This window comes from Muntiacus reevesi, chromosome 19 (assembly GCF_963930625.1).
Source record: "Muntiacus reevesi chromosome 19, mMunRee1.1, whole genome shotgun sequence".
Lineage (NCBI taxonomy): Eukaryota > Metazoa > Chordata > Mammalia > Artiodactyla > Cervidae > Muntiacus > Muntiacus reevesi.
In genome coordinates this window covers 40,375,661-40,401,729 of record NC_089267.1, presented here as the reverse complement: position 1 = coordinate 40,401,729, position 26,069 = coordinate 40,375,661, and the positions used below count along the sequence as shown (strand labels likewise).

Sequence of the window (26,069 nt, the reverse complement as noted above, 5' to 3'; positions counted from 1 at the left end):
CTCGGACTCCCTCTTTTAATAGTAGTATACTGAAGTGTCTGGGAACTCTTTTAACAAAATTAGTCCTCTTCTGAGATAAAACCTTACTTTGCTTAAAAAAAATTTCAAGGGGAATACCACCATGTATTTAAATGAAAGGAACCAGTTCTGAATATGGGGTATTTGCTTTATCAAAGAATTTTCTCTGATAAAGCACTTTAGTTACCCATTACAACTTACTCAGTTTAAAACAATATTCATATGATTTGGAAATCATCCATTATGATTAAAATAGGGCTACAGAAAGCCTAGATTTGTAGATCAATTATGGACCCTCGACATGGTACTCAAGGTATTTCACGAAAAGTGAGCCAGTGAAGCACCTTTTGAAAGTGACCTTGTAGAACCTTTAAATGACCGTTTGAAGAACAATGTGCAAAAGATCAATGTTTTGGATGAACAGAGGGGATGCATACAATAAAGACTTCAATTTTACACACGAATATCAAATTCAGAAAAAAACATACCATGGCTTAAAAAGGGGAAAAAAAAAAAAAAACACCTCCTCATTAGACAAAGGTTGATAAAATGCAAATCTAAAGGTGCAAACCTGTGCAGAGACCATGAAGGTACAGGACTTGAGGGGAAGGGAATGCTTGACCATTGTTATTTCAAGGAGAAGCTTCAGGCTGAACTGTTGCTTGGATATGCTAAGCTTTTTTTTTTTTTTTTTTTTGGTAAATCAAGTAGTGCTACTGAAATCCGGTGCCTAATGGAGCAGATGGTGGAGGTCTTAGACTCTGGAACATTTATAGTGATGCTTCTGAATGCAAAGCACCAAGAATGGATTTCACAGGCTATGAATCTGATTTGATTTTGATGAGAACAGAGCCTCCATTTTCTCTGAACTTGAACCACACTGAAAGAATGTGTGAATGATACAAGCTAGCTAAGAAAAGGAACAGATTAAATATTATTTCCATAAAGTGAAGTGGCTAAAGCAAGTGATCACTTGTTTGTGTCATTACAGTATGTTAATAATATTTGTACTTAATACCACCATCTTAACCTTATATAAAAGGTTAATGAAAGTGAAAGTCGCTCAGTTGTGTCCGACTCTGCGACCCCATGGACAGCAGCCCACCAGGCTCCTCTTTCCATGGGATTTTTCCAGGCAAGGATACTGGAGTGGTTTGCCATTTCCTTCTCCAGGGGATCTCCCTGACCCTGGGATAGAACCTAGTTCTCCTGCATTGCAGGCATTCTTTACCAACTGAGCTACCAGGGAAGCCCAACCTTTTATAAGACTCCATCAAGGGCTTCCCTAGTGGTCCAGTAGTTATGAATCAGCCTTGCAGTACAAGGGACACCAGTTCGATCCCTGGTCCAGGGAGATCCTCCATGCCACAGAGCAATTAAGCCCCTGCACCACAACTGCTAGGCCAGAACTGTACAGAGCCCATGAGCTGCAACACCTGAAGCCCTCACACCTAGGCCTGTGCTCTGCAACAGGAGGAGACACCGCAGTGAGAAGCCGGTGCACTGCAATGAAATGTAGCCCCAGCTCATCACAACTAGAGAAAGCCCCGTGTAGCAACAAACAGCCCCCAATGCCAAAAATAAATATATAAATCTTAAAAAAAGAAAAAGACTTCATCAGAAGAGCTTAAAGTGAGTTAAAACTGATGATCAGAGCAAACATGTAAATTTGTCCCATGGCATGTCTTCCTCTCAGGTGTGTAGGTCTAAACCATGAGTGGCCAGTGTGTATGGTTAGTCACGTGCAGCTCAAGGGAGCCAGAAACCATACCAGATCCACACTTTCTGAGGCTTCCTCCTTCTCCAAGACCCAAAGTTCAACAGAGACCATGGTAGGTATGGTGAAGAGGGAAAACGCAGAGCGGCTCCCAAGTAAACTGAGATTATTTATAATTCCATTTTATATGGCCAACCAATTTCTTTCTTTAGCTTCTTTTTCAGATGAACATAAACTACATACTAAAGTCACCATACTATGTTCTCCCTAAAACCAGCAGGTCTGTCTTATGAAACTATGCGTTAACCAAAATGTATGAAGGGAAGGCAGGGCAGAATGCTATTTGTCTCCCAATATCTATTCTCTGTATCTTTCAGATTTTGGGCTGGGCACATGGCAACCCACACAAGTTGGGTTCTCTTCATGGCAGACTGAGTGAAACACCTTCCAACATTCAGTCTGTTTCATCTTCTTCACGTGCTCATGTAGCTATCCCATGTTCTGATATTGTTGGTTTCTCTGTTCAGATTTCTTTTATTTTCTTGCATCTTTTCCCACACAGACCTCATTATGTTCAGAAGCTTCTGCCGGTATTCCTCAGCTCTCCACTGAAGGGAACGGTGCCTGGGAGCACCCTGCTGCTCAGACAGACAGCAGAGTAAACAACACACATCCTTGGTGACTTTACAGAAGTTCTTGGTATACCTGTGTATCTCACATATCTCTTCTGCAGGATTTGGTAAGTCACAGGGTCCTTTCTGTTGGGCAAGAAGTACCAGTTTCCTCAAGTTGGTGCTGGTTTTCAGGTTCAGCTGATAGGGTGTTTCCCTGCACACGGGGCAGCGGGGAGGCCGTGGGCCTTCCTCCCAGTAGAGACAGACACGGCAAGCAGAAGCTGGGCCCACGGCCCAGCATGACCGGGCCTGTGAAACCCTTCACACACACAGGCAACAGGGGACGTCATTCCAGAGGCTTCTGGAACTCATGTTTCTTTGGGTACCGTTAATGCAATGTTCTACTCTTGTTCAGTAAGTAATTCTGTTAATTTCAGTTCAAGGATTAAGTGCTCATTGCCTTGTGGCAGTAACTTCCAAAAGTCTCCACAGCCCAGCCAGCTCCAGACACAACAGCCCAGGGCTCTGCAGAAGAATGAGCGTGGCTCTTTGCTGAATGCTTTATATATTCTCCAGTGACCATGCCCATTTCCTCCCAGTGACAGGGTTATCGAATCTCCTTTCGAAGACAATGGGCTGCTTTTCTGGCGCCTGATGTCCTCTGCTAGCGATCAGAAGTTGTTCTGTGCAGTTGGCTCAGCGTTCAAATGTTCTTTCGATGAATTTGTAGGAAAGTGGCCTCCCCGTCCTAGTCCTCACCATCTTAGCTCCTCCCCCTGAAGTACAGTTTTATACTCAACATCAGCTACATCCTCCAAATCTTACAGTCCTCAGGTCTGACTATAAAGATACTAGTTAGTTTTGGTAACAATAGCTTTTATTTCAATTAGTAGAATGTTGATGCTTGTTTTGATGCAAATATGAACTGTGAGTAGGCCTCAATTAGCTCCAACTACTCTATAGTTTCTCAACAGAGTTAAGATGGTCACTTTTATCACAACACTGTGCTGGGTTTCACTTAAATTTGTACTTGTATTATTATTGTGAGCTAACAATTTTCTTTCATGTTCAACTTTTAAATTGAATTTCCAGTCTCACTCAAAATGGCTTTACCTTTGATGGAATACATTTGTAAAAGTTTTACCTTGATTTCATGAATGGACTGAAAAAGAAAACATTTTTAGAATTAACAAAAATGATTTAATCACTTAATAGTAATTTAATTACTTGATAGTAATTTATCTCAACAAAAGTTAGGCATTACAGAGCTGCAAGTATATATACTTTCTTCAGCCATATGTGTTCTTCATATGTTCTTCAACCATCATGTTTAGGAAGTCTCCCTAAAGTAACTACTAATTTTAGTAGTAACTACTACTAATCGTAACAGTTTTTCAGCAGATTTGATTCTTCTCCTTTTCATGTGGTCAGTAACCCAACTATGGCTTCCACAGTGAACAGTAAACGTCAAGGAACATGTTATGCAAGTTATACATTCCTTATTAAATTAACTTTTCCAAAAAATGAAAATCTAGTACCTTTTTAAACATAAAATACATACTTTTATGTTTTTGAGCTGCTGCCAAAAGTTTTATTGCAAAAACAATGTACTGTCAAATAATAAAATAGTTATTAGTTTACATCATACAAGCAAATGGGCTCAATTTACTCTTAATCTGCACAGAACTGATCAGTCTTGATTTCTCACATGTCTACTTCATAGACAATGGACCTCTCACTTATTATATTTCCCAGTGAGTTTCTAAACTGCTACCTGGTAGTTTTATGACTCTTGAAGGCTAGACATGGGCCATACAATTGGGTGATACACCAAACAGCCAGCTGGGGCAGCAGTGTCAAATACTTCTATCACCTGAGACAGGAAGGAGTTTTAACTGTCTCTAGACATTCAGTATACTTTGTATTAACAACTATCCTATATTCTGTCCTTGATTGGGGTGTCTGAAAGCACTGGGAAAAGAGAAGAGTTATTGCTGGTTCTCTTTCAGATTTAATAATACCTTAACATGAGAACTTATCTTGTTTTGGTCACTGCTATTTTATAGTCACACCAAATTCTAACTGATAAATAAGGACTACATCTACAGTCTTTCTAGAGAGCAGCTTAACAATATGCATCGAGAATACTAAAACTAAACCCTTTGAACCACTTCCAGGCACTTATCTTAAAGAAGTAATCTGAAATGAAGAAAAACTGATGTGTAAAGATGTTTAATGAAAATCTATTTATGAGAGTAGAAAATTAGAAGCAACCTAAATGTCCCAAAATAACGAATCTGTTAAATAAACAATACTACATCAAAATAACTGAATACTGTGCAACCATTAGGAAAGCTTATGAAAAATGTTAATGATATGGGAAAATGCTCATATCATATATGCAATGGGAGAAAAAGGTAGGATTAAAAAAAGCTTACACATGTTAAGTTTTCACTTATGCTACCCCCAAATCCACACATACAAAGGTATGAATAAACAAATACAGACTGGAAGGAAATACATGAAAACAGTAACCTACAGTAATTATCTCTGAATAGTGAGATGATAGGTAATATTTATGATACCGTCTTTATCCTGAGTATTTAACACTACCCTATAATTAACAAATAATTCCATCTGTTACCAGAAAAAAAACAACTGGAAATTAATTTCAAAACTCTTTCCTAGCATTTACCAGTTTTAGCTGGTGTTGATATTGCATCATCATCATTAACCTCATCACAACTTTACTGAGCATCCATGTGTGTGGAGTTGGGGCAGCAGGGTGTCCAGACCTCTGAGACTCCCGCAGTCAACCAAGAGCCACCTAAAGGCCGTTCAGATAAGAACAAACCCTGCCCGGTTTTACCTTGGTGTTCTGTAGCAGAGCGAGTCCATTGCAGGCATTTGCTAGAAGAAAGTCTCCACTCAGGATAGCTATTTTATTTCCAAATTGCATATCTTTCAGTGGCCCATCAGAAGACTGTAATTCATTTAAATTTACTATCCCACGATGTACAAGGAGAGCAGTATGGATAAGTTCTGTGATCTCTGCCAAACTTCTTTGACTAAAACACAAAGGTAAGATTTATCTGAGTGTAAAGAATACCATCTTATCAGTATTGTCAGACTTTAGATTTCAACAACAAAATATTTCATAGATTAGTGTCTCCTTTTTCAGGTTATTCCTTTTTAATGAAGTTTTTTTCTATGAGATATAGTGGACACAGCACTATATTAGTTTCAGGTGTACAATGTAATGATTCACTATTTGTACACACAGCTGACTCCTGAATAGCAGAGAACCATGTGAGTCCTTTTATGAGCATTTTTTCAATAAATACGTAGGTAGTACACAATCTGAGGTTGGCTGAAACTGTAGATGTGGAACCACGGATACAGAAGACAGACTGTGGGCCGTGGACGTTCGTGGATTTTGATATCTGAAGTGAGTCTGGGAACCAATCTCCTGTGGGCACCAAGGGAGGACTGTATTGTGAAATGATCACCACAGTAAGCCTAATTAAATCTGTCATCATACATAGTCACAATTTTTTCCCCTATGATGAGAACTTTTAAGATCTACTCTCTTAGCAACTTTCAAACACACAATACAGTATTATTAACCACAGTCACCATTCACACACTATATCCCCAGTACATTATATCTTCATTTTTTTTTTCCTTCTTGATAATATGTAACTAGAAGCTTGTAACTTTTGACCACCTTCACCCATTTTTTTTCTCCCTCCCTTGGCCCATCCCAACCCTCCCCGCCAACCTCTGGCAAACACCAATCTGTTTTATGAGTTCAGTTTTTGGGTTTTGCTTTGTTCTTTATATTTCACAAATAAGTGAAGTCATATAGTATTTATCTTTGACTTATTTCACTTAGTATTTTGAAGTTTTGTGGAGTTTTGTTTTCTTTTTAAGGTTTCAAATGTACTTTATTTCTTCAATCATGCCATATTTTAATGGGTACACAGTGCTTTTACTTATTTGGCATCAATTATGAGTTCGTTTTGAGGCAATTCAGTACTGTACCAGCTAGATGATTACTGATTTAGCTGGTACAATACTGCCAGTAGGGGACAGGGTCCAAAGTATTCTAATCTGTTCTGCTGCATATACCCCCATATAGCAACACAAAATGACCCCGCTAGCATTACCATATTTGCATTGGAAATCAGGTATACATTTCTGGTGTCTCTGTCCTAGCTGAAGCATCAAACTCAGGGAAACATCATGAAAATGAAGACAGAACTATGGCAACTGCAGCTGAGGGTTTGGTGTAACTTTGTATCAGTACCCTTGCAAAGAGACTTGAATGAAGTTTTTATTAGAGACTTTTCCACTAAGTTATTTGGGAGCTGTAAGTGGATCCTGACACCTTCCTGCTCTCTACCATTCCCTATTCTCTATCCCATGAGCCACCAGGATTCCCCAGAGAGAAGATGACCAATAACGGCCACCCCCCACAATTCCATTTAGATACTTGATTCTCAGTATAAGTTCAGGATTTCTAAGAATCCTTACTAGTATCTTATAAAATTCCAATTTAGGTGGAAATAGAATTTGTGCCAGTCATTAGTCCAAGCACTTTTACACATGATCACTTTTAATCTTAAATACAAGGCTGTGGGATTTACAGAGATGAACAGATGTGGTCCCTTCCTTCAAGGATCTTATCTTTCAGAATAAGAACCACGATATATACCTACAGTAGTAATTAAAATAAAGAAGACCTTTGAGGAACTTACAGTATAGGACTGTATCAGATGGCATTTCAGATGTTTGTTTTCTTGTTTATACGTTTCTATAGTTTGTACATTTTCTAAAATGACAAAAGAATTACTCTATAATCATTAGAAAATCAACAATTACTAAAAATTGTAAACCTCATAACCACCCTATGACGGTATTATTAATCTCTTATTTTACAAGTGAGAAAATTGTTACACATAGTGTAATGACTTGCCCAAAGGCACACAGTGATACAGAGCTAGAACTGCACTGAAATCTGTTGCAAATGACCCCCTGTGAGCCAGATTTCCTCATTTCCAGGCCCCTGTGTAGTCCCCTCCACACTAACTTTGGGCTTCACCACGTGACTGACTTTGGCCAAAAAGACATTAGCACAAGTGACATAAGCAAGGCCTGGTAAGTGTTTATGCATTAAGGCTTGTCAATGCGGTCACATGAGTGATCCCAGAATGGTAAGAAATAAAATGGTTGTTTCAAGTAACTAAAATTTAGGATAGTTTGCTATATAGCAATAGGTATCTGATACAGAAACTGTACATCTAGGAGTGGGTGTTTTGGCAACAAAAGCCTAAACTATGTGTCAACAGCTTTGGGTCTGAATGTTTGGGGCTAGAGGTAAAGGCTGAATAAATGGCAAACTCTCAGTAGAATTTGGAAAGGTAGTGAGGAAACTGTTACTGGAGGACTGAGCAAGGACATATGGTATTATAAGGACATATGGTTGTAAAACTTTTGCCTGTGGTTAACTTGAAAGATAGAAAATATATCTAAATAAAAGCTTAAAAAGTAGGTAGTGAAAGTAGAGAGATCAGAAGAGGCTAAAGCAAAAGCCCAAGGGACAATGTAACAAAAGGATTTGACCTAAAGGTCAAATGTAAGGATTTGACCCAGAATAACAGCCTTAGAAAAGGAGACAAATACATATAAAACAATCAAATAATAAGAGACTCTTCTCTAAAAACAATGTACTGCTAGTTTCACAACTACAAATTATATAAAGATGCAATAAAGGAACCAAACAATTTGGCATCTACAAAGAAAAAGCATGTTTCTAATTTACTCCCTTTGCTTAAAAAAAGTAAAAGAATATGTAAAAATGTTCCAGTGAACATAGTGTACCTCACTACAAATTGGGGAAGTAGGAAAAGAGGAACCAGTAAGTTAAACAGCTTCTGAAAAGAGTAAATTCGTGGTTTAGACGAAAACCTCACTACATCCCAAAGAAAATCACTGAGGATGGAGGTTTAAGGACTGAGAAGTTAACAGAAAACATTTTTTTCAAGGGAGCTAACATTTAAAACTGTTCTTTAAAAGAGTAACTAAAAGAAATGAATAAAAATGTACTTTATTGGTATCCTGTAAATGTATTCTAGTTTACAAAAACGTCCACTGCTACACGTCACAAAAATTTGCACAATGAGATTATGAGCAAGTATAAACCTCAAGAAGGGTTCCACACGGGATAAATCTCTCATGTAGTTCAGCTTATGAAAAAGCAATAACTAGGCAAGTCAAAGTTGTAGGTGTTTTGAATTACCCTAAGGATGAAAATGAATGATTGGGAGCTTTTAATAAAGACATCCATAATCATAAAACTCCATTCATTAAACAAATGGCAATCTTTAAATGCCTCATGGCCAGAAACTGCCGGGAGCCAACACACGAGACCCTACCCCTAAAAAGGCCATAGGGGAGAAAACCTGACGGGCAAGGCGGATCAGGTTTTCAGGGGTTTCGACTCATGAGACCCTGCCCTAACAAGGCCGTAAGGGAAAAAACCTGACGGGCAAGGCGAATCAGGTTTTCAGGGGTTTTTCGAAAAGGCCAGCTCATGAGATCCCACCCATGACAAGGTCACGAGGAGAAAGCCTGACAGGTAAGGCAGATCAGGTTTTCAGGGATTTCGGAAAGCTGCCCCCGGCTCTCACCTTAAAGATATCTTTCTGATGCCTGCCTCAATGGACTACTCCCTAATTTCTCTGACACAGGCAGGAAGGCCTTCCCCGATCTCTTCCCAAATAAGAATCAATTTAGAATTTTAATCAATAAGCTTCCCAGGTGCTGGTATTTTATGAAATTATTTAGGGTGAAAGGAGTGTTTTAATTTAAACTCCTTTGCTGGTAGTTTGTTAGCCAAATGCCTTTATGCTCTTGGTACTAATATGCATGATTGCTTATAATATCCTAATCATAAAATAGCATAAGAAACCTGATTATATAAAAGCCCTAATAGATATAGAGCCCTTTTAAGGGGTAAAGGAGTCCTATTAGAAAACATAAGAAAATTATTCTATAGGTGGTTATTGGGTTGTGATTTGCTTGCTATGTTTTGCTTGCTGTATTTTTGCCTTTAATGTGCTAAGGTTGTGTTGTAAAAACCATTGTTAATATAGTTAAATATCTAGGGAAATAAGAACTTAGCCCTAGTGTGGTAACAATGAGATGGTTGTTAATTGTCAGCCAGGAGTACTAGGCAGAAGCTGCCTCACTGAAGCCGCAGAGTCTGTATGGGGTAAACTACTTAGATAAACGCAACTGACAACTTTTGCAGAAAGATTAATTTTTGTATTAACAAGAATATAATTCTACTCTGTACTACTTTCCTATGACCCTGTTACCTTTCAGTTAAGGTCACCATAAAAACAGAAAATAGGTTTACAATCACCTGACCTGCAAAAGTGTTGATAGGCCCCAAGGCCAGAAGATAATGTACAAGACCCTCATAAACAAAGAAGTATGCAGAAAACACCCTGGTTTCGTGAAGGACAAGCTGACGTAATGTTAAACTATCTTCCCCTTAGAAATGTACTAACTTAGGGTATAAAAGCTACGGTAAAAAATAAAGCATTGCCAGACTCTTCCAGACTCTCTGCACCCCCGTCTGGTCATTCTCTCTCTCTCTCTCTCTCTCTCTCCCTCGCAGACTTGGCCCTATCAAGGCTAGTCTCACGTCTCTCTCTCGCCGACGCCGTTCATCCTGAGGGTACCCCCTGGATCCTGCCGAGGCTGGACCCCGGCAAGAAACAACAAAAACAGTGGTAATAATGAAAGTGAAAACCATAATTTGTACAGTACCCACGATTCACAAAGAACTTTTACTTATTTTATCTACTTGTGATTCTAATTACAGCATGTGTGGGGAGTTTAAATACCTGGTTGGAACATTCAGTTTATGAAAGACAAAGACAGAACTCAGAGCCTCATTGTCATAGTGTCCAATGATAGTTTAAAATGTTTATTTACCTGATGAATAGTAAATGGGGGAGGGGGCAAAGTTACAATGCTACCAAGATTGATATATGCTCACCACAGACTTGTCCAATTTTCACCGTGAGTTCTAGGCGCTACAGAAGAAAACTTTTCTAGGAGAAAGTATGACTAGACTTGACTCTCTGTTATAGTAGCTGGAGAAAGTAATCAAATTGCTTCAAAAATCATTTGGTTATACCAAACCAAGTGATTTAGCTCAATCAGAGGGAGATAACCATTCTCCCTCTGCTTATAACAGACAGTTTATGGGCAAATTCCTTAAAACCCCCAGGTCGTTCGTCTTCTCATCTCTGAAAGGAGGGGAACTGCAGAAAGTCTCTTCTAGCTCTAAGTTTCAGGGACTTCTGTTCTAAATTTAATATTCAGTCCTAAAATTCTAAGATTTGGGGATTAAAAAAATTACTTAGACTGGTAGTTAATAGTTACGCATGTGCCTTGTTGCTCAGTCATGTCCAACTTTTTGGGACCCCATGGACTGTAAACCGCCAGGCTCCTCTGCCCATGGAGATTTCCAGGCAAGAATAATGATCGAGTGGGGTGCCATTTCCTACTCACGGGGATCTTCCCAACCCAGTGATCAAACCCACATCTCTTGCATCTACTACAATGGCAGGCAGATTCTTTAGCACTAGTGCCACCTGGAAGCCCAGTTAATAGTGAAAAAAGATAAAATTATTGTGATGACTGGTATCTACTTTCTAAAGAAACAGAAATGAACTGATTGGTCATCTTGAAATCTGTCCTGCAATTCCGCTCTAGTACTGTGCTCACAACTTCTAAGATTTTATCATTAGAAAAACAACTTCGGGCCACATTATACAACTTTTAATTTAGAGTTACAGCAGTGACAGTATGAAAGAATCTGGGAATTTTTCCTTTTCATTATCTTATTCCTAGTTTAGCCACTAAAAGTAATCTAGTAAACTTTCAGTGTAATGGATTTTTAAAAGTATCTTATAAAAAGTATTCATACAATTTTATGTACATATATTTTAGTACTCAGGTATTTCTTCATGCTAAATCTTGACTGGATAAGAGTCATAAGTGAATACTGTTTATGTTAAGTAATCAGAGTAAGGAAGTAATTACTACATTGAATGTAACCCTGAGGATTAACCAATATTTTTACAAGAACTTTCACCAAATTACTTTCTTTCAATTATATGTTAAACAACTTAATCTGCTTTGATTCATATTCTTCCAACATTTCTCCAAATTGTTTAGCATCCTATGCTTTAGATATAAGATGACAGACATTGCTAGTTAACCTATTCCCTCTCTCCCTCACTACTAAGGTACCTGTTCCTGTATTTGGAGAGACAAAGAACTCTTTTAAAAACTCACCTCCCCCAAATCCCTTGGGGCTAGAGGCGATCCCGTACCACAGTTTGGCCAGTGAATATAAGTAGAAGTCCACTAGATGAGTCTCTGAGAAATCTACTGAGTTTCTAATATAAGGGAATAGATTCAGAGCGCATGCACCTTTGGCATTTTGAGTTTACCCCTTCCTCCTGTTTGGAATATGGCTCAGCTGCCTGGGGGCACAATAGAAACTTTAAGCATCTCAAGAGAGCCCACAACCTAAGGATGGTAGAGCAAGAAGAAATGAGAAGCCTGGACCTCTGGTGATGTCTTAGGGCTACACTAGCACTGATGTACCTGTCTTTACAGTTCTTGATACCTGAGATAAATAAATACCACTTTCCTTTAAGCTATTGTTTGTTGGACTCAAACTCCTAAAAGACATAGTCAATAAAAACTATATTACAAAAATAATAAAGATAATTTATGTTTATATTTCTGCACTCAGATTTTATTTACCTAATATTATCTCTTGGAGACAGTTTCATGTTATTTACAAATAAAATCTCCTTGCTCTATTTAACACCTCTTCAGAGGTCCACTGTATACATGTGCCATACTTTTGCTGCTATAGGGTGAATGAGAAATAAATTTTTGTTTAAATAATTTTTAAGAATCAGTCCATGCATTACTTTTGGGAAGTCTTTCCTCACTTCCCCAAGGTTAACTCTTTCTGCATTTGAAAGCCTTTGAACACAACTCAGTCATTTGTTGTACTATGCTGGCATTATTACTTGAGCCATCTTTCTTCTCACCACCTCTCTTCTTCACAACACTATAAATGATATTATCCTATTTCCCTAGGCTGCCTATAAATATCTTTTAAACTAATAGTTCTTTACTTAGTAATCAATTTTATAAAGGTAGAGGGAACAGCTGTCACTCTTGAGTTTCAAAAGATAAGGAATGATGTAAACTAAAAAGTCAGATTTACAGATTCAGAGTTGGAAGTGACCCCAGAGATCAATTAAGCTCAATTAGCCCCTTCCAGCAGAGAAGGCAATGGCACCCCACTCCAGTACTCTTGCCTGGAAAAGCCCATGGACAGAGGAGCCTGGTAGGCTGCAGTCCACGGGGTCGCGAAGAGTCAGACATGACTGAGTGACTTCACTTTCACTTTTCACTTTCATGCATTGGAGAAGGAAATGGCAACCCACTCCAGTGTTCTTGCCTGGAGAATCCCAGGGGTGGGGTCGCACAGAGTCGGACACGACTGAAGTGACTTAGCAGCAGCAGTAGCAGGCCCTTCCAGGGATAAGTAATAAATTACACAGGAGCCAGGTCTCCTGATGAATAGTTTTATCAGAAATTGTTCCTAATATTAACTTGCATGCTAAGTTGCTTTAGTCATGTCTGACTCTTTGGGATCCTTTGGATTATAGCCCACCAGGCTCCTCTGTCCATGGAATTCTCCAGGCAAGAATACTGGAGTGGGTTGCTATTCCCTTCTCCAGGGAATCTTCCTGACCCAGGGCTCAAACCCAAGTCTCCTGCACTACAGGCACATTCTTCACCATCTGAGCCAATTTGGAAATATTAACTTGAAATCTCTAAAAAATGTTTTACACATTTAAGTTTGTGTTAAAGTAACAGAAGGGTCAATAGTGTTTCATCACACAGGCAAAGATAAAAGACAATAGAGTCTTCTTTCTTATTCTATTTTTTCCTTTTTCTTCCTCTTGTTTTTCTTCTTGAGAGGTCTACGATACAGTAAATAAAAAATATTTCCCCTTAGAAATAACAATTGTTTACCCTTTGCCATTTTCAACAATTTAAAAAGATGTATTTCCTGAAAAAACTTTATTTTGGGAATTTTCAAATATAACAAAAGTTGAAAATGTAGCATAAAGAACCGCTGTGACCCTAATCTTGTTTTACTTACATCTTTCACTCTCCTTCCAGGTTTTTTTGAAGCAAATGTCATGTTATCATGTCATTCCATCCAAAGATACTTCAATATCCTATTTTTAAAAATGCCTAATAGTGGAAGTGGCTCCCAGTTACTAAATTACTTTGAGCCAATTAATTATAGTATGCTGAGCAACTTTATATAAACTTGCAAGCATAATAATAGTTCAATTAACAGATTAATAAATAAAATTATGTAAAATTCACAGACTCTCCGAGGTAAGCATTATCTCTACTGCTTTCTTCAGAAGGAAGCTGGGTGGGCAGACTAAATAACTTGCTCAAGTCTACATAGGAGGTAAACTGCAGACATGGAGTTCAAGCCCAGGACTCTCTGATTCTAAAGCCCAAAACACAAAATATACAAAATTCCAGGTAGGCAAGAGTCACTTATTTAAAAGTCATTTTATTTGAGCCCTAAAAGATTTTTTTTTTAAGTTGGAAAACTGATTTTTACATTCATGTGGGAAGAATAAATTTGAAAATTACAAAGAAAATCTTGGAAGAGGCTGCCATTCTAGATTTTAAAACTTATGAAGTTATTGCAATTTTAAAAAGAATAGAAACACCATGAGAACAAACTAATAGATTAGTGGAACAAATTCCAGAAAGAGATCCAAATATATTTGAAAAATTAATTATGTATGATAAAGATAACATTTCCAATTGTTAGAGAAAAGATGGAATATTCTTATATACAAACAATGTTGGGGCAATTGGCTATCTACTAAGGGAAAATATAATGAAGTTAGATCCCTATTATACTCCAGGGATAAAAATATTAGTATATTTAGATAAACCAAATATATAAATGTGAAAAACAAAACTGTAACTTTAGGTAAACATTCTTATGACCTTGGGGTGAGAAAGCCTTGCAAAATAAAATAGGAAGTTATAAGTTATAAAGAAAATAATGAATAAAAATGAGTGGCTAAAATATACAAACATGTTTATATAATAAAATACAGGCTGAGGCAACACAGATTTGAAATAACACATTTGCAACACACACAACAGGCAAAAGATTACATTCAAAATACATGTGGAGCTTGTCCAAATTGGACAAGAAATTAATAGGAAAAAGATAAACAGCTTAAGAACAAAATGGGAAAGGATATAATGAAGCAATTCCAGAAGAAACACAAATGGCCAAAACCATATAAAATGATGCTTAACTAATAATTTGGAAATGGAATATTATACGAATAATGAGATAATATTTTTAGTCCATTAGCTTTGCAAAAATGAAAACGATTAGAAATGAGGCAAGCAGGGAGATGAAGAAACCATGAGGTCATCACTTTGCTCCTTTGCTCAAGACCCTCCAGTGGCTCCCCATCTCACTCCGGATAAAAACCAAAGTCCCAACAACGGATTATTCCAAGGACCAACACAATCTTCCCCCGAACCTTTACCCTCTTACCTCTATGACTTCATTTACTACTCTTTTCCTCTTTGCTCACTCTTCTCTAGCTACATTAGCTTCCTTGGTTCTCCCTGAACATGGCAAGCTTGTTCCTACCATAGGGCTTTTGCCTCTTCCTGTGTCTGGACTAATCTTTCCTTATATAATTGCAAGATTTAGTCACTTGCTTTCTTCAGGTTCCTTCAAAGCGTACCTGAGCAGAAAGTCTTCAGGTGCTACTGTGCCAGGTTCCAAACGTCAAGAGGACCAAAGTTCCTTTGCTATCCTATGAATCTCTTCATCTGGCTACTGGTTCCTATGCTTTAATTTTGTTGCTGGTCAGTTGCTAAGTCAGTCCGACTCTTTGCAACCCCATAACTGCAGCACACGTGGCTTCCCTGTCCTTTACTATTTCCTGGAGATTGCTCAAATTCATGTCCATTGAGTCACTGATGCTATCTAACCAGCTCATCCTCGGCTGCCCCCTTCTTTTGCCTTCAGTCCTTCCCAGCATCAGGGTCTTTTCCAATGAGATGGCTCTTTGCATCAGGTGGCCAAAGTATTGGAGTTTCAGCTTCAGCATTAGTCTTTCCAATGAATGTTCAGGGTTGGTTTCCCATAGGATTGATGCTTTAATACCCTCAGTAATAAACCATTCTTCTGATCCCTTCTTTGCCCTTCTGTTCACCATGGGGAGGCTGACCCCCTACACTCTGCATCTCCTGAGCTCCCATACAAGCTAGCTGGTTTCCACTTAGATTGGAAGCTGACAGAAGGAAACTGGAGTTTGGGAGGAGAGAGAGATATTTATTTCTTCTCTGCTGCCTCCATGTCTCTGGGTCTTAACCAGATGGTCTTTCCTTCACAACTTTAGCTGTGATTCTGAAAACACCATTTCCACCCTTGTCCCATCAGCCTCACAGACAGGAGAACCAAGAAGTACAATCTTGCAGCCTCCAGAACAAAACCCACCACCACAAAAAGTTAAACTAAATGAAAAGGCACAGGATTATGTCCCAGATGAAGGAACAAAAAAAAAACCCCACAAAGTGCACAGGACCAGTAAGGCCTTCGCTGACTACTCCATTTACAATAGCAACCTTCCATTCCAGTCTGCACTCCCTAGCTCTACTTCCTGCCCTTTTTCCCCTCCACAGCATTTACACTAGTTATTTCATCTGTGTTTTGTTTCTCTCTCCAGGGCCCCACAAAAACAAAGTTCCACAACAGCAAAGAATGGAGAAAGTAGGGAGGAAACCTGGTAAGAGCAGCAGAATTCCTTACATATACTTCAAAAATACCAAAATAGCAATAATAAAAAGAAACAGTATATGCTTTTAATACTAGGTAAAAGGAACTTTCATGGTGATAACTTTAACTGTCAACTCAGAATTTAAGGTTTTCCATGACTGCAGCAATCAAAACTGATATAGCTTCATTCTATCATATGGGAATGAGAATTCTGATTTTAAAAATGGTGACTGAACCCAGAATCTCAAAGCTGTAGGCTGCAGTAATGGTAACTTCCAAATAGAGATCAAGTCACAGGTTCAAGGGCTGAAATATTGACCAGGCCTTCTTTCAGCTCTGACCACACACACTGAGCAATCCTAAAAATGACTGGGGGTCTGCATCTCTTTTAGGAAAGCTCACCTAACAGTCTAAATCAGCATACATAGAAAAGAGGCAGAAAGCAAACGGTCTTTGTATCTGGTCTCATTCAAATGATTAGATATCTAAGCAATGTTAGAATCTTTCTGTCCCATGAAAACACAAGATCTCAAAGTGAGGGGTAAGAAAAGACAAAATCCTTAAGTAGTACTTCAATGAGAATCTTTAAACAAAAGTAAAGTTCTCTCATATTCAATATTGTAATTTTGAGCTACTAATAGTTTTGCAGAAATGATTTTTAAATAATTACAACTTAACACAAAGATTTATCCCTCTTGATTAGTTTCCATAAAAGAAAGTTCAGTATTTTTAAAAATTTTAAATAAAATTACATATATTTAATGTGTACAACATGATGCTTTAATAAACATACAGTGAAATGATTCCTACAGCTAAGTTAATTAACATATCCATCTTCTCACAGTTACTTAAAAAAAAAAAACGGGTGACAGTTCAGTATTGATGTGTTCTGTAATAATTCCCTCCATACCTGCTAACAATCTACAGAGAGGTGAGCTGCCTTCCGTGTTGGTACTCATACTTGAGAAAGCAGAGGATGCAGGGACTCAGCAGGAGTCATAATAGTTACTACTAGAAATCAGCCAACCAAAACAAAACCTGTAATACAGTTTCTCTTTATGCATGAACATAATAAATTTCTGCTTAGTGGTCATTTAATACACCTGTGAAACTAATAAACCATAACCAAGCTAGGTAATTTACTGCCCTTAAGAACATTTCAAGAAACGTTATTTTGAAAAACTAGACACAACTTGACACTGTCACGTAATTATCTTGCAGGTTACCAAGATGCTTATTATAAGGAGAGGGACAGCTAACCTAAGAGTATGTGGTTTCTGGAAAGGCGGCTGGGCTGGGCTGGGCTGCTCTCTGCCAGAGAAGCAAAGGGCAAGCCTAGCTAGGCCTCCTTAGCTAGGTCCCTAAAAGTACTTTTGGGTTTGCATATCACAAAACGGGTTAAAAATACTTGAGATTACAAAAAAAACCTAACAAGACATCTGGGTGCTGCGGCTGTCACTGTCAGGACAGTCCTTGGAGGGAATGCCCATATCAATTCAGTTTATCAGATGGACAGCTGATCAACATTAAACAGATTTGCTCTGGGCAGACCGAGCTGAGCTTCCTGACATGAATTCCAATGAGAGCCCTCTGCACTCTACCACTGAGCTCTGCCATTTTTTACTGTTGCAGCTCCCCGGACATATGGGAATCCCTAGTGATGAGCACATAAAGCTGCCTCTAACTCACGTGACGGCTCATTTCCCCTGGCTGAAGGCAGACATTAATATCCTGAGGAGATCAGACCCGCCTCTCTGACCCCCATCTACTGAAGCAAAACCACTGTCCTATTTCTTCATTTAATAAGCTTTTAATGAAGAAAAGCAAAATCCCCTCTCTGACTGCAGCACAGTTCTACATGAAATGGTTATACAAATACATCTGATTCTGTGTCAAAGTTTCCAAAAACCCTGTCCCCCTCCTCACTGGAGTGTAGATTCTGTCACTTGCCCCCCCACAGTGTCATTCTTTCTGCTGAAATACAAGAGTTTGGTTCTCTGCTCTGATAATTATGAGCCATCGCTACATTATGGCAGGTGGAGGATTAAAGAACTGGTTACAATGAGCAAGCTGGTGTTTCAATTTTCAATATAAACCTTTCTTTAAAGATTCATCATGGAGTTATGAAATTTTCTACAGGCTCAATCAGACTGGGAAAAATAACAGTTCAGTGAAACCCAGAAAGTACACCAGAAAATGCTTGGGAGCTATATTAGAATGTGAGAAACCTAAAAATATTTAGTGAATTGGAGTTGGCATACACACTTTGGTTGTAGAAGTGGGATGGCAAACAAAGAAGATAAGCAGATTTTTACCTGTGATTCTTGGGAGATTGTTTAAAAATAAGGGGAATCAGAATCATTACTGAACTTTAGTGTTGGATCCACTGCCTATTGCCAGGGCTTTGTGAGTTCTGAACTGTTCATGAGAGACTGCGGTGTGAGTTTTCTCTTCTTTTGAAAGCAAGTAGGGGTTAGGAGAAATGCGAAGGCTGCATGTTAAATGGGGCACAGGAAGCACTGTGGGAGGGAAATGTCATTCTGCAAAGACCTCTCCAACTGAATAACAGGAGGCAATGATGTCTGAAAAGGGAACCTTGGCAGGCTTCATTTAGACCATGAAATGTGTCTGAGGCTGGGAGATGTGAAGGTAAGGTGAGCATAAAGTGGCAAAGATTTGTTTCGTATGAAAAAAGGTGTCAGGATACAGGCTATGTAATGACATGCTTTAAATCTGATGACTTACACTGGCTATCTAATCAACCTAGGTATCCAGAGTCACAGATCCTAAATGTTATCCCAAATATTTTGCGTATGAAAGGACGGTGGGTCCGCATGTGTTTAAACCATGGACGGTAAAAACCACGGGCGGGTACTCAGTGTGCAGGTTAAGGCACAATTCATAACCTACTACAACCCAGATATTTAGATTTTTGTTAAAACAAAATCTCATTTAATCTTCACCAAGTTTACTTATTAACTCCATTTTAGAGATAAAGAAATAGATTTCTACAGGGGAAAGAAATGTCAGAGAGCCTCTCCAGGAAATACTACCCAAGAGAGGGAAAGATGGGAAGATTCCACATCAAATGGCATTTCCAAATACCACTTTAAACAATTAGATCCTACAAAATACTCTTGTTACCAGGCAGAAAGCTATTTTCAGATCACATATATGGCTATAAAAACTCTTAATATGGTCACTGAAGGCTACTTTATCTTCTTTTTTAAAAACAGGTTTGTTGAGATTTAATTTATTATCATAAAATTCACCCATTTTTAACTGTACAATTCACTGAATTTTACTATTTACAGAGTTGTGAAACCATCACCACAAACAAGTTTTAGAACATTTCCATCACCCTAAAAAATAAACCTGGTGCTCATTTAGAGTCATTCCTTATTCAGGTTCCTTGTTTTAATTTTTTAAGTATTTGAAGTTTTAAATTAATTATAAAGAGCAACAATTATAAAATGGAAATGTCAACATACTTTTACTAAAAAATAATACAATCAATGACAAAGAATAAAATGTCCACATGATATACATGTTCTTCAAACCCAAATATAAGTTACAGATCTATCAGGTGTCAGAAAGTAAAGTTTGCTTCTTAAAAAACTGACTATAAGGTATCTCAAAGGACATATACAGAAAATGGTATCCATATACAACTTTCAAGCAAATTACTTTAAAAGGTAAACATACACAGTCTGTTTATTCACCAAAAATTCCCCAAACAAACAAAAAAAACCCATATTATTTTATAATCACACCCCACATCCCAGGCAACTCCTCAGTTTCACATTTCTCCTTTAGTGTGTTTTTGTTTACATCCAAAGAAACAACACATACGAAGTAATGAAAAAGTCTATGAATCACAATTTAGATGTGATAAAAAGCTATCTTCATTTCTTTTTTTCAAATTACACTACTTTATTTAATTTTAGTATGGACTTACTGTGTGTTAACTGGAATGAAAATCCTTGACTACTAATTTCAAGTGAAACAAGCATGGCATCCAAATTTCTTTTTCATAGGAAAGTGGTAAAGGAAGATTAAGATAGGATTAAAACTCACCTTTAAACCTTCACAACAGTTAAACGGACTACTTACAAAAATAAATCATACAAGTCAGATGAAAGCATACTTTTATGGAAAAAAAATCAAGACAATATAAAAATATATTGAGCTACACTGTTCAGTGTGGCAGACGCTAACCACATACAACTATTAAGGACTTCAAACATCACTGGTCTGAATTTGGATGTGCTTAAGCATTAAAGACTTAGTAAAAAAAAAATCTCAGTAACAAATACTTTATATTGACGATGTTAAAATGATAATATTTTAGCTATGTTAGCTTAAATAAAATATATTATTAACAATAACTTTACTCATTTGTTTTCTTTTATATTTTTAGTGTGGTTACTAGCAAATTTAAAATTATATTCCTATGAGGTCCTACCAGGTTCATCATCCCTTCATCCTACTTCCTTCTCCAGAAGTTATCTGTCTTGCAGTTTGGTACATTTTCTTTCAGATTTTTTTTTACATGTAAACATGTTTACAGAGACTTCTAAGACCACATTATTTTCGGCTGCACCTTCCCCACACACCTCTAGTTATCTTTGCCTTTCCCAGTGTCTAACCATGACTTCTCATCCTGGCCTTCTGGACCCACAGTGCTCACCTCTACTCCTGGAAAGGCAAGTAACATGCTTATTTAGATAAGCACACATTTTAAGAACATACTTTTTAAACAAACAACTAACCAAATATACTTTCAAAGGATGGCCAGGTGTGCACACGGTTCTGCCAATTTTGTATTGGTGATGTGCCAGGCACTGTGCCTGGTTCTGCCCTTACCCCATAAACACACTGGAGTACTTACCAGTCCCAAGGAGCTTAAAGCCTCGCAGGGACAAAAAAACAAAACCAAAAACCACAAAACCATTGTATAATAATGCGTATGAATGAAACCTAGAAAAATGATACTGATGAACCTATTTGCAGGGCAGGAACAGAGACGCAGACACAGAGAAAAGACTTGTGGACACAGTGGGGGAAGGAGAGGGTGGAATAAACTGAGACAGCAGCACTGAAACATATACATTACTCCACGTAAAACAGATAGCCAGTGGGAATTTGCTGTATGATGCGGGGAGCTCAAACCTCGTGCTCTGGGACAACCTAAAGGGATGGGATGGGGTGGGAGGTGGGAGGAAGGTTCAAGAGGAAGGGAACATATGTATATCAGTGGCTGATTCATGTTGCTGTATGGAACCAACACAATACTGTAAAGCAATTATCCTCCAATTAAAAGTAAATCGCAAAAAATCCCAACAAAGCTAGAAACAGAGACATCTGAACAAGCCCCCTGTTCACCTCAGAAAATACATGAGCTTTATGAAGGGATAAAACTATATATCCCAAACAGCAAACATGTTATTCACGCTTTCAACTGAAATACAAGGCAGCATCTTAAAAAGTCTGGATTTAGATAATTAAATGGAAGGAATTCCCTGGTGGTCCAGCAGTTAGAACTCAGTGCTTTCAATGACATGGGCCCAAGTTTGATCCTTAGTCAAGGAACTAAGATTCTGCAAGCGACCTGGGGCAGCCAAAAATTAAAAAAGAATTAAACAATGACCCTGAAGCTCATTTAATACACTTTCAACCCACAGATAAGCAGTTCTATTCCAAAGACATTTTTTGTAGGCAAGCAGTTGAGAGTATGGCTGCCTGTATTATTGTGTTTATTCTGAGCAAACTCTGCAATGTCTAACTTTCCAAGTAATCTGATCTTTTTCCTCTTCTTATGGGCTTTATCCTGCCTTTCATGTTTTTATACATTTTCACATTTAATCATCTTGGCACTCTGTTACCATTTTTATCTTCCTCACCCAGTAATCTAGTTAGTTCTTATGTCCACAGCATGATTTTCTCAAAGGATACCATCTTCCTTTCACCATTCTGCATTCTAAGACATTCTTTGAATCAAGTCCAATCATTTAAAGAGTAATCTAAGCCTACAGTAATCATTTTAAAAATACTGATGCCTCTTTTCTTTATAAATGTGTAAGTTTTAAAAAAGAAGGCTGTAAAGAATAAGATAAACCTGAAATAACTAAGTCACCAACTTCCCTTATTAAAAAGCTTCCTGATAGTTGGCGATACCAAACGGTTCACAAGCTAATTTGGAAGTCAAAGCTCAACAAAATGTAGTAAGAAATGAGAAAGAGTTATTTAATAGACACGCACTCAATTCAGATTATATTTACTTCTACTACAATAAACTATGCTAACCTTAATATACATATAATAACATGAAATAGCTCACTCCTGAGTTGATTTATGGGAGAAAAGCTTTGAAAGCAATACCTTGACTATTTGTAACTCAAACAAGTCAGAATAGGTGAAAATTGAGAAAACTGTTAATCTTGGTTATCTGATTATCACCATTGTCAGTAAAATTATTAATAGAGTACCTACTTGCCAAACCCCAGAAATGTAAATTATAAAAGTGTTTTTTTTTTCTATCCATGAGTATGTATCAAGGTATGAGTATACATGTACTCTTTTTCTTAACACTGTTTACGACATGGTCTGCGCCTTGAGGACTCACCGTTTAGTTGCATATAGACTACAATGACAAAAATAATTAACCAAAAAAACTATATGGCATATGATAAGTGTAAAATGAATGCCACAGTCTGTACTTGCTGTCAGGATACACAATTATAATCACTGAAGATACGGGGGGAGAATGGGAAGGCTTCATGGAAGAGGTAACAGGAGAGCTGGACTTTTCTTGATCACTGAGAACAAGGATGTTGCTGCTCATCCCCCACAGTGCCACGCATGGCTGCCATAGCCCCACCATGTCACGCGTGGCTGCCACAGCACTGCTGGGGGTTATCTGTATGAGGTGGGGGGTCAGGGGCAATGAATGGCTCTCCAGTTGGCTTTCTGATACTACTGATGCTGCAGGCCCCAACAGGTTTCACTGCCCCTGCCAGACAATGAGCAAAGTCGACAGCTGCCATGCAATAGTTCGAGAACGGCTGCAGATAGAAAAAGGAATATGGGTGAAGCATAGGTTTAGGACAAAGGTTTGGGTATCTTTTCTCAGGGCTTGAGAGGAAAAGAAATGAGAACAATACAAGAAAGGAGGAAAAAAGTCCAGGAACATCCTCCATCCTCTGGCCACAGCCCCAAATGACTTGGACAAAGTAAGGAGAACAGAACTAACTCAGATTGAAAGCAAAAACATGAATAAGCTAACTCAGCCCTTTGCCTTCAACTTCATTCTAAAGAGAAGAATGCAGTGAGGACTTTATCAGAGGAGGTGATACAGAAAACACCCTGGCTTGCCCTTGTAGCAAGCCCTCCTGAAAGATAAAAATGTACCCACAGTTCAGTCTCCCTGGGTCTTAGGTTTAGGCATTAATTTAGATAGTTCCTAATTGAACTGCCTTCAGATGTAAAGGTCTTGCCCTTCTCCATAGGAAAGGACTAATAAGGCAGGAGACCCAAGAGAGGGTATTAAGAGAGGGTTGCTGGTGAAGCCTTGGTGCCCACAGAGAGAAAAGGGTATGAAGCTGGGTTGTTCCTCAGGGGGTTAAAGGTGAGTGGCTGTCATTCTGAATCTCTGCTAATACACAGAGTTTGACTTCTCTGTATTTCTAAAAAAAACCTTATAATTATTCCACTCATATTGTTAATGCTATATCTTGAGTAATTTTGTGGTACTACCTTTTGCTGGATATTTATGTTATCAATTATGAACATTTCTTTATATAATATCTGATTTAAATTCTAAATCAAGACATAGTATAACCTACTCAGGAATATCTGTATATAGTTTTTATTGTTTGATAATGTACTAAAGTCAAGAGAAAATTAAATTAAACTTTGTTCATTACAAAACACATTTAAAATTTAAGTTCATTTAAAAAAATAAGTATGTTTTAATGTTCCATTTCTTTCTTCTCTAAAGCACAATTTTGATAGGATCTAAGGGTAAAAAATGACTAAGACACAGTACATACCTTGAAGTGTTTGCAATCTGACTCAAAGACAAAAGCAGACAATGTCAACAAAACATGGCAAATACACTGCAGTTTTACGAACAGGAGTTTGGAGTAAGAAAGACCTGGTTTAAATCTCAGATCTGCCACTTCGGGCTGTATGATCTTGACTAAACTATTTAATGTCCCCAACCTTAACTGTCCTCATCTATCACTGTTGTTAGGTCGCTAAGTCGTGCCCAACTCTTTTGCGACTCCATGGACTGTAGGCTGACAGGCTCCTCTGTCCGTGGGATTTCCCCGGCAAGAATACTGGAGTGGGTTACCATTTCTTTCTCCAGGGGATCTTTCTGACCCAGGGATTGAACCTACGTCTCCTGCCTTAACAGGCAGATTCTTCACCACTGAAGCCACCAGGGAAGCCCAATCTATCACTACTGGCCCTTTAAGACTGCTGTGAGACATGTGTAAAGTGTTTTCAACACAATTCCTGGCACATGGTCTGTACCCAGTATATGATAGTTATTACTCTCACTTATTAATGCTATTCCCACTAATATCTGTATAGGCTTATGCCCAGTGTGCTATGAGAGTCCAGAAAAAAGTATTTAGCTTAGCCTGGTGGTCAGCGAAGGTTTCCTGGAGATGAGAGCTAAGCTGTGTATTAAGGAACACTTCCTTTATAGCTTAGTTGGTAAAGAATCTGCCTGCAATGCAGGAGACCCAGGTTCAACTACCAGGTCGGGAAGATCCTCTGGAGAAGGAAATGGCAACCCACTCCAGTATTCTCACCTGCATAATCCCATGGATAGAGGAGCCTGGAAGGCTACAGTCCATGGGATTGCAAGAGTCGGACATGACTTAGCAACTAAACCATCACCACCACCACCAAGAGTTAAGTCAGATGAAGAAAAGTAGGAATGGCAGTCCATACTGAGGAAACAGCATAGTGTATAAAGGGTGCTCCAAATATTTGCTATTTGCTGGCAGGTCTCGCATAAGAACAGTCATTGCTCAGTTCCCCCTTTCCTTGGTATCCCATAGCCTAGCTGCTTTCTTCTTCATATAGTTTACCATTTATCTTCCCTAGAAATACCCAACCGATCCCTGACAGCTATGTTGGTTTTGTCCTTTAAGAATAATTCAGCCTTACAAAGAAAGGCAGACCAGGCCTCTCTAGAACCTTATGAGAATCTTCTCTTTCTTTTGTGACATGAGAAAGGGTAAACTGCTGGGGTAATACAGTCGAGCTGAAGAGTGTGGGCTCTGGAGTTAGACTGCCTGGGGTCAAATACTGGTCCCATCAGTGTCACTTTGGGCAAGTTGTTTCACCTCTGTGTGCTTCAGTCATTTTTATCTGTTAAAAGGGGATGAGAATAATCTCAGAATTGCTGTGAGAATTCAGTGAGCTAACACGTGTAAGAAAATTTGAACAGGGTCTGGCTACTAATAAGGATTAGCTAATATCACCTAACAAAATTAAGATTACATGTTTCATGGACAGGACATCCTTGAGAAAATAGAGAATGCACTAGATTAGAAATGTCATCTGTGACGGGCAGAAGGAAGAAGGGAGAATAAAGAGTAGTACAATATTTATTGAGTACCTACTAGGTCCTATTGTCCCTATTTTTATACATGGGAACGCTGAGGCTCAAAAAGATCAAGAAATGTGCCTAGACAAATGAGCAAAACCATGATTCAAAACCATGGGGAGATGAATATAGAGC

General features: G+C 38.3%; 1 protein-coding gene across 2 annotated transcripts in view; it reads right to left on the bottom strand.

Moving 5' to 3' along the window:
- Positions 1-26,069, bottom strand: part of PDSS2 (decaprenyl diphosphate synthase subunit 2) — a 251,015-nt gene that overhangs the window by 91,171 nt on the left and 133,775 nt on the right. For both annotated transcript variants that reach the window (XM_065911355.1, XM_065911356.1), the window contains one exon: positions 5,219-5,417. In XM_065911355.1, the coding sequence (XP_065767427.1) occupies positions 5,219-5,417 (199 nt within the window). The remainder of the gene's footprint in view (positions 1-5,218; positions 5,418-26,069) is intronic.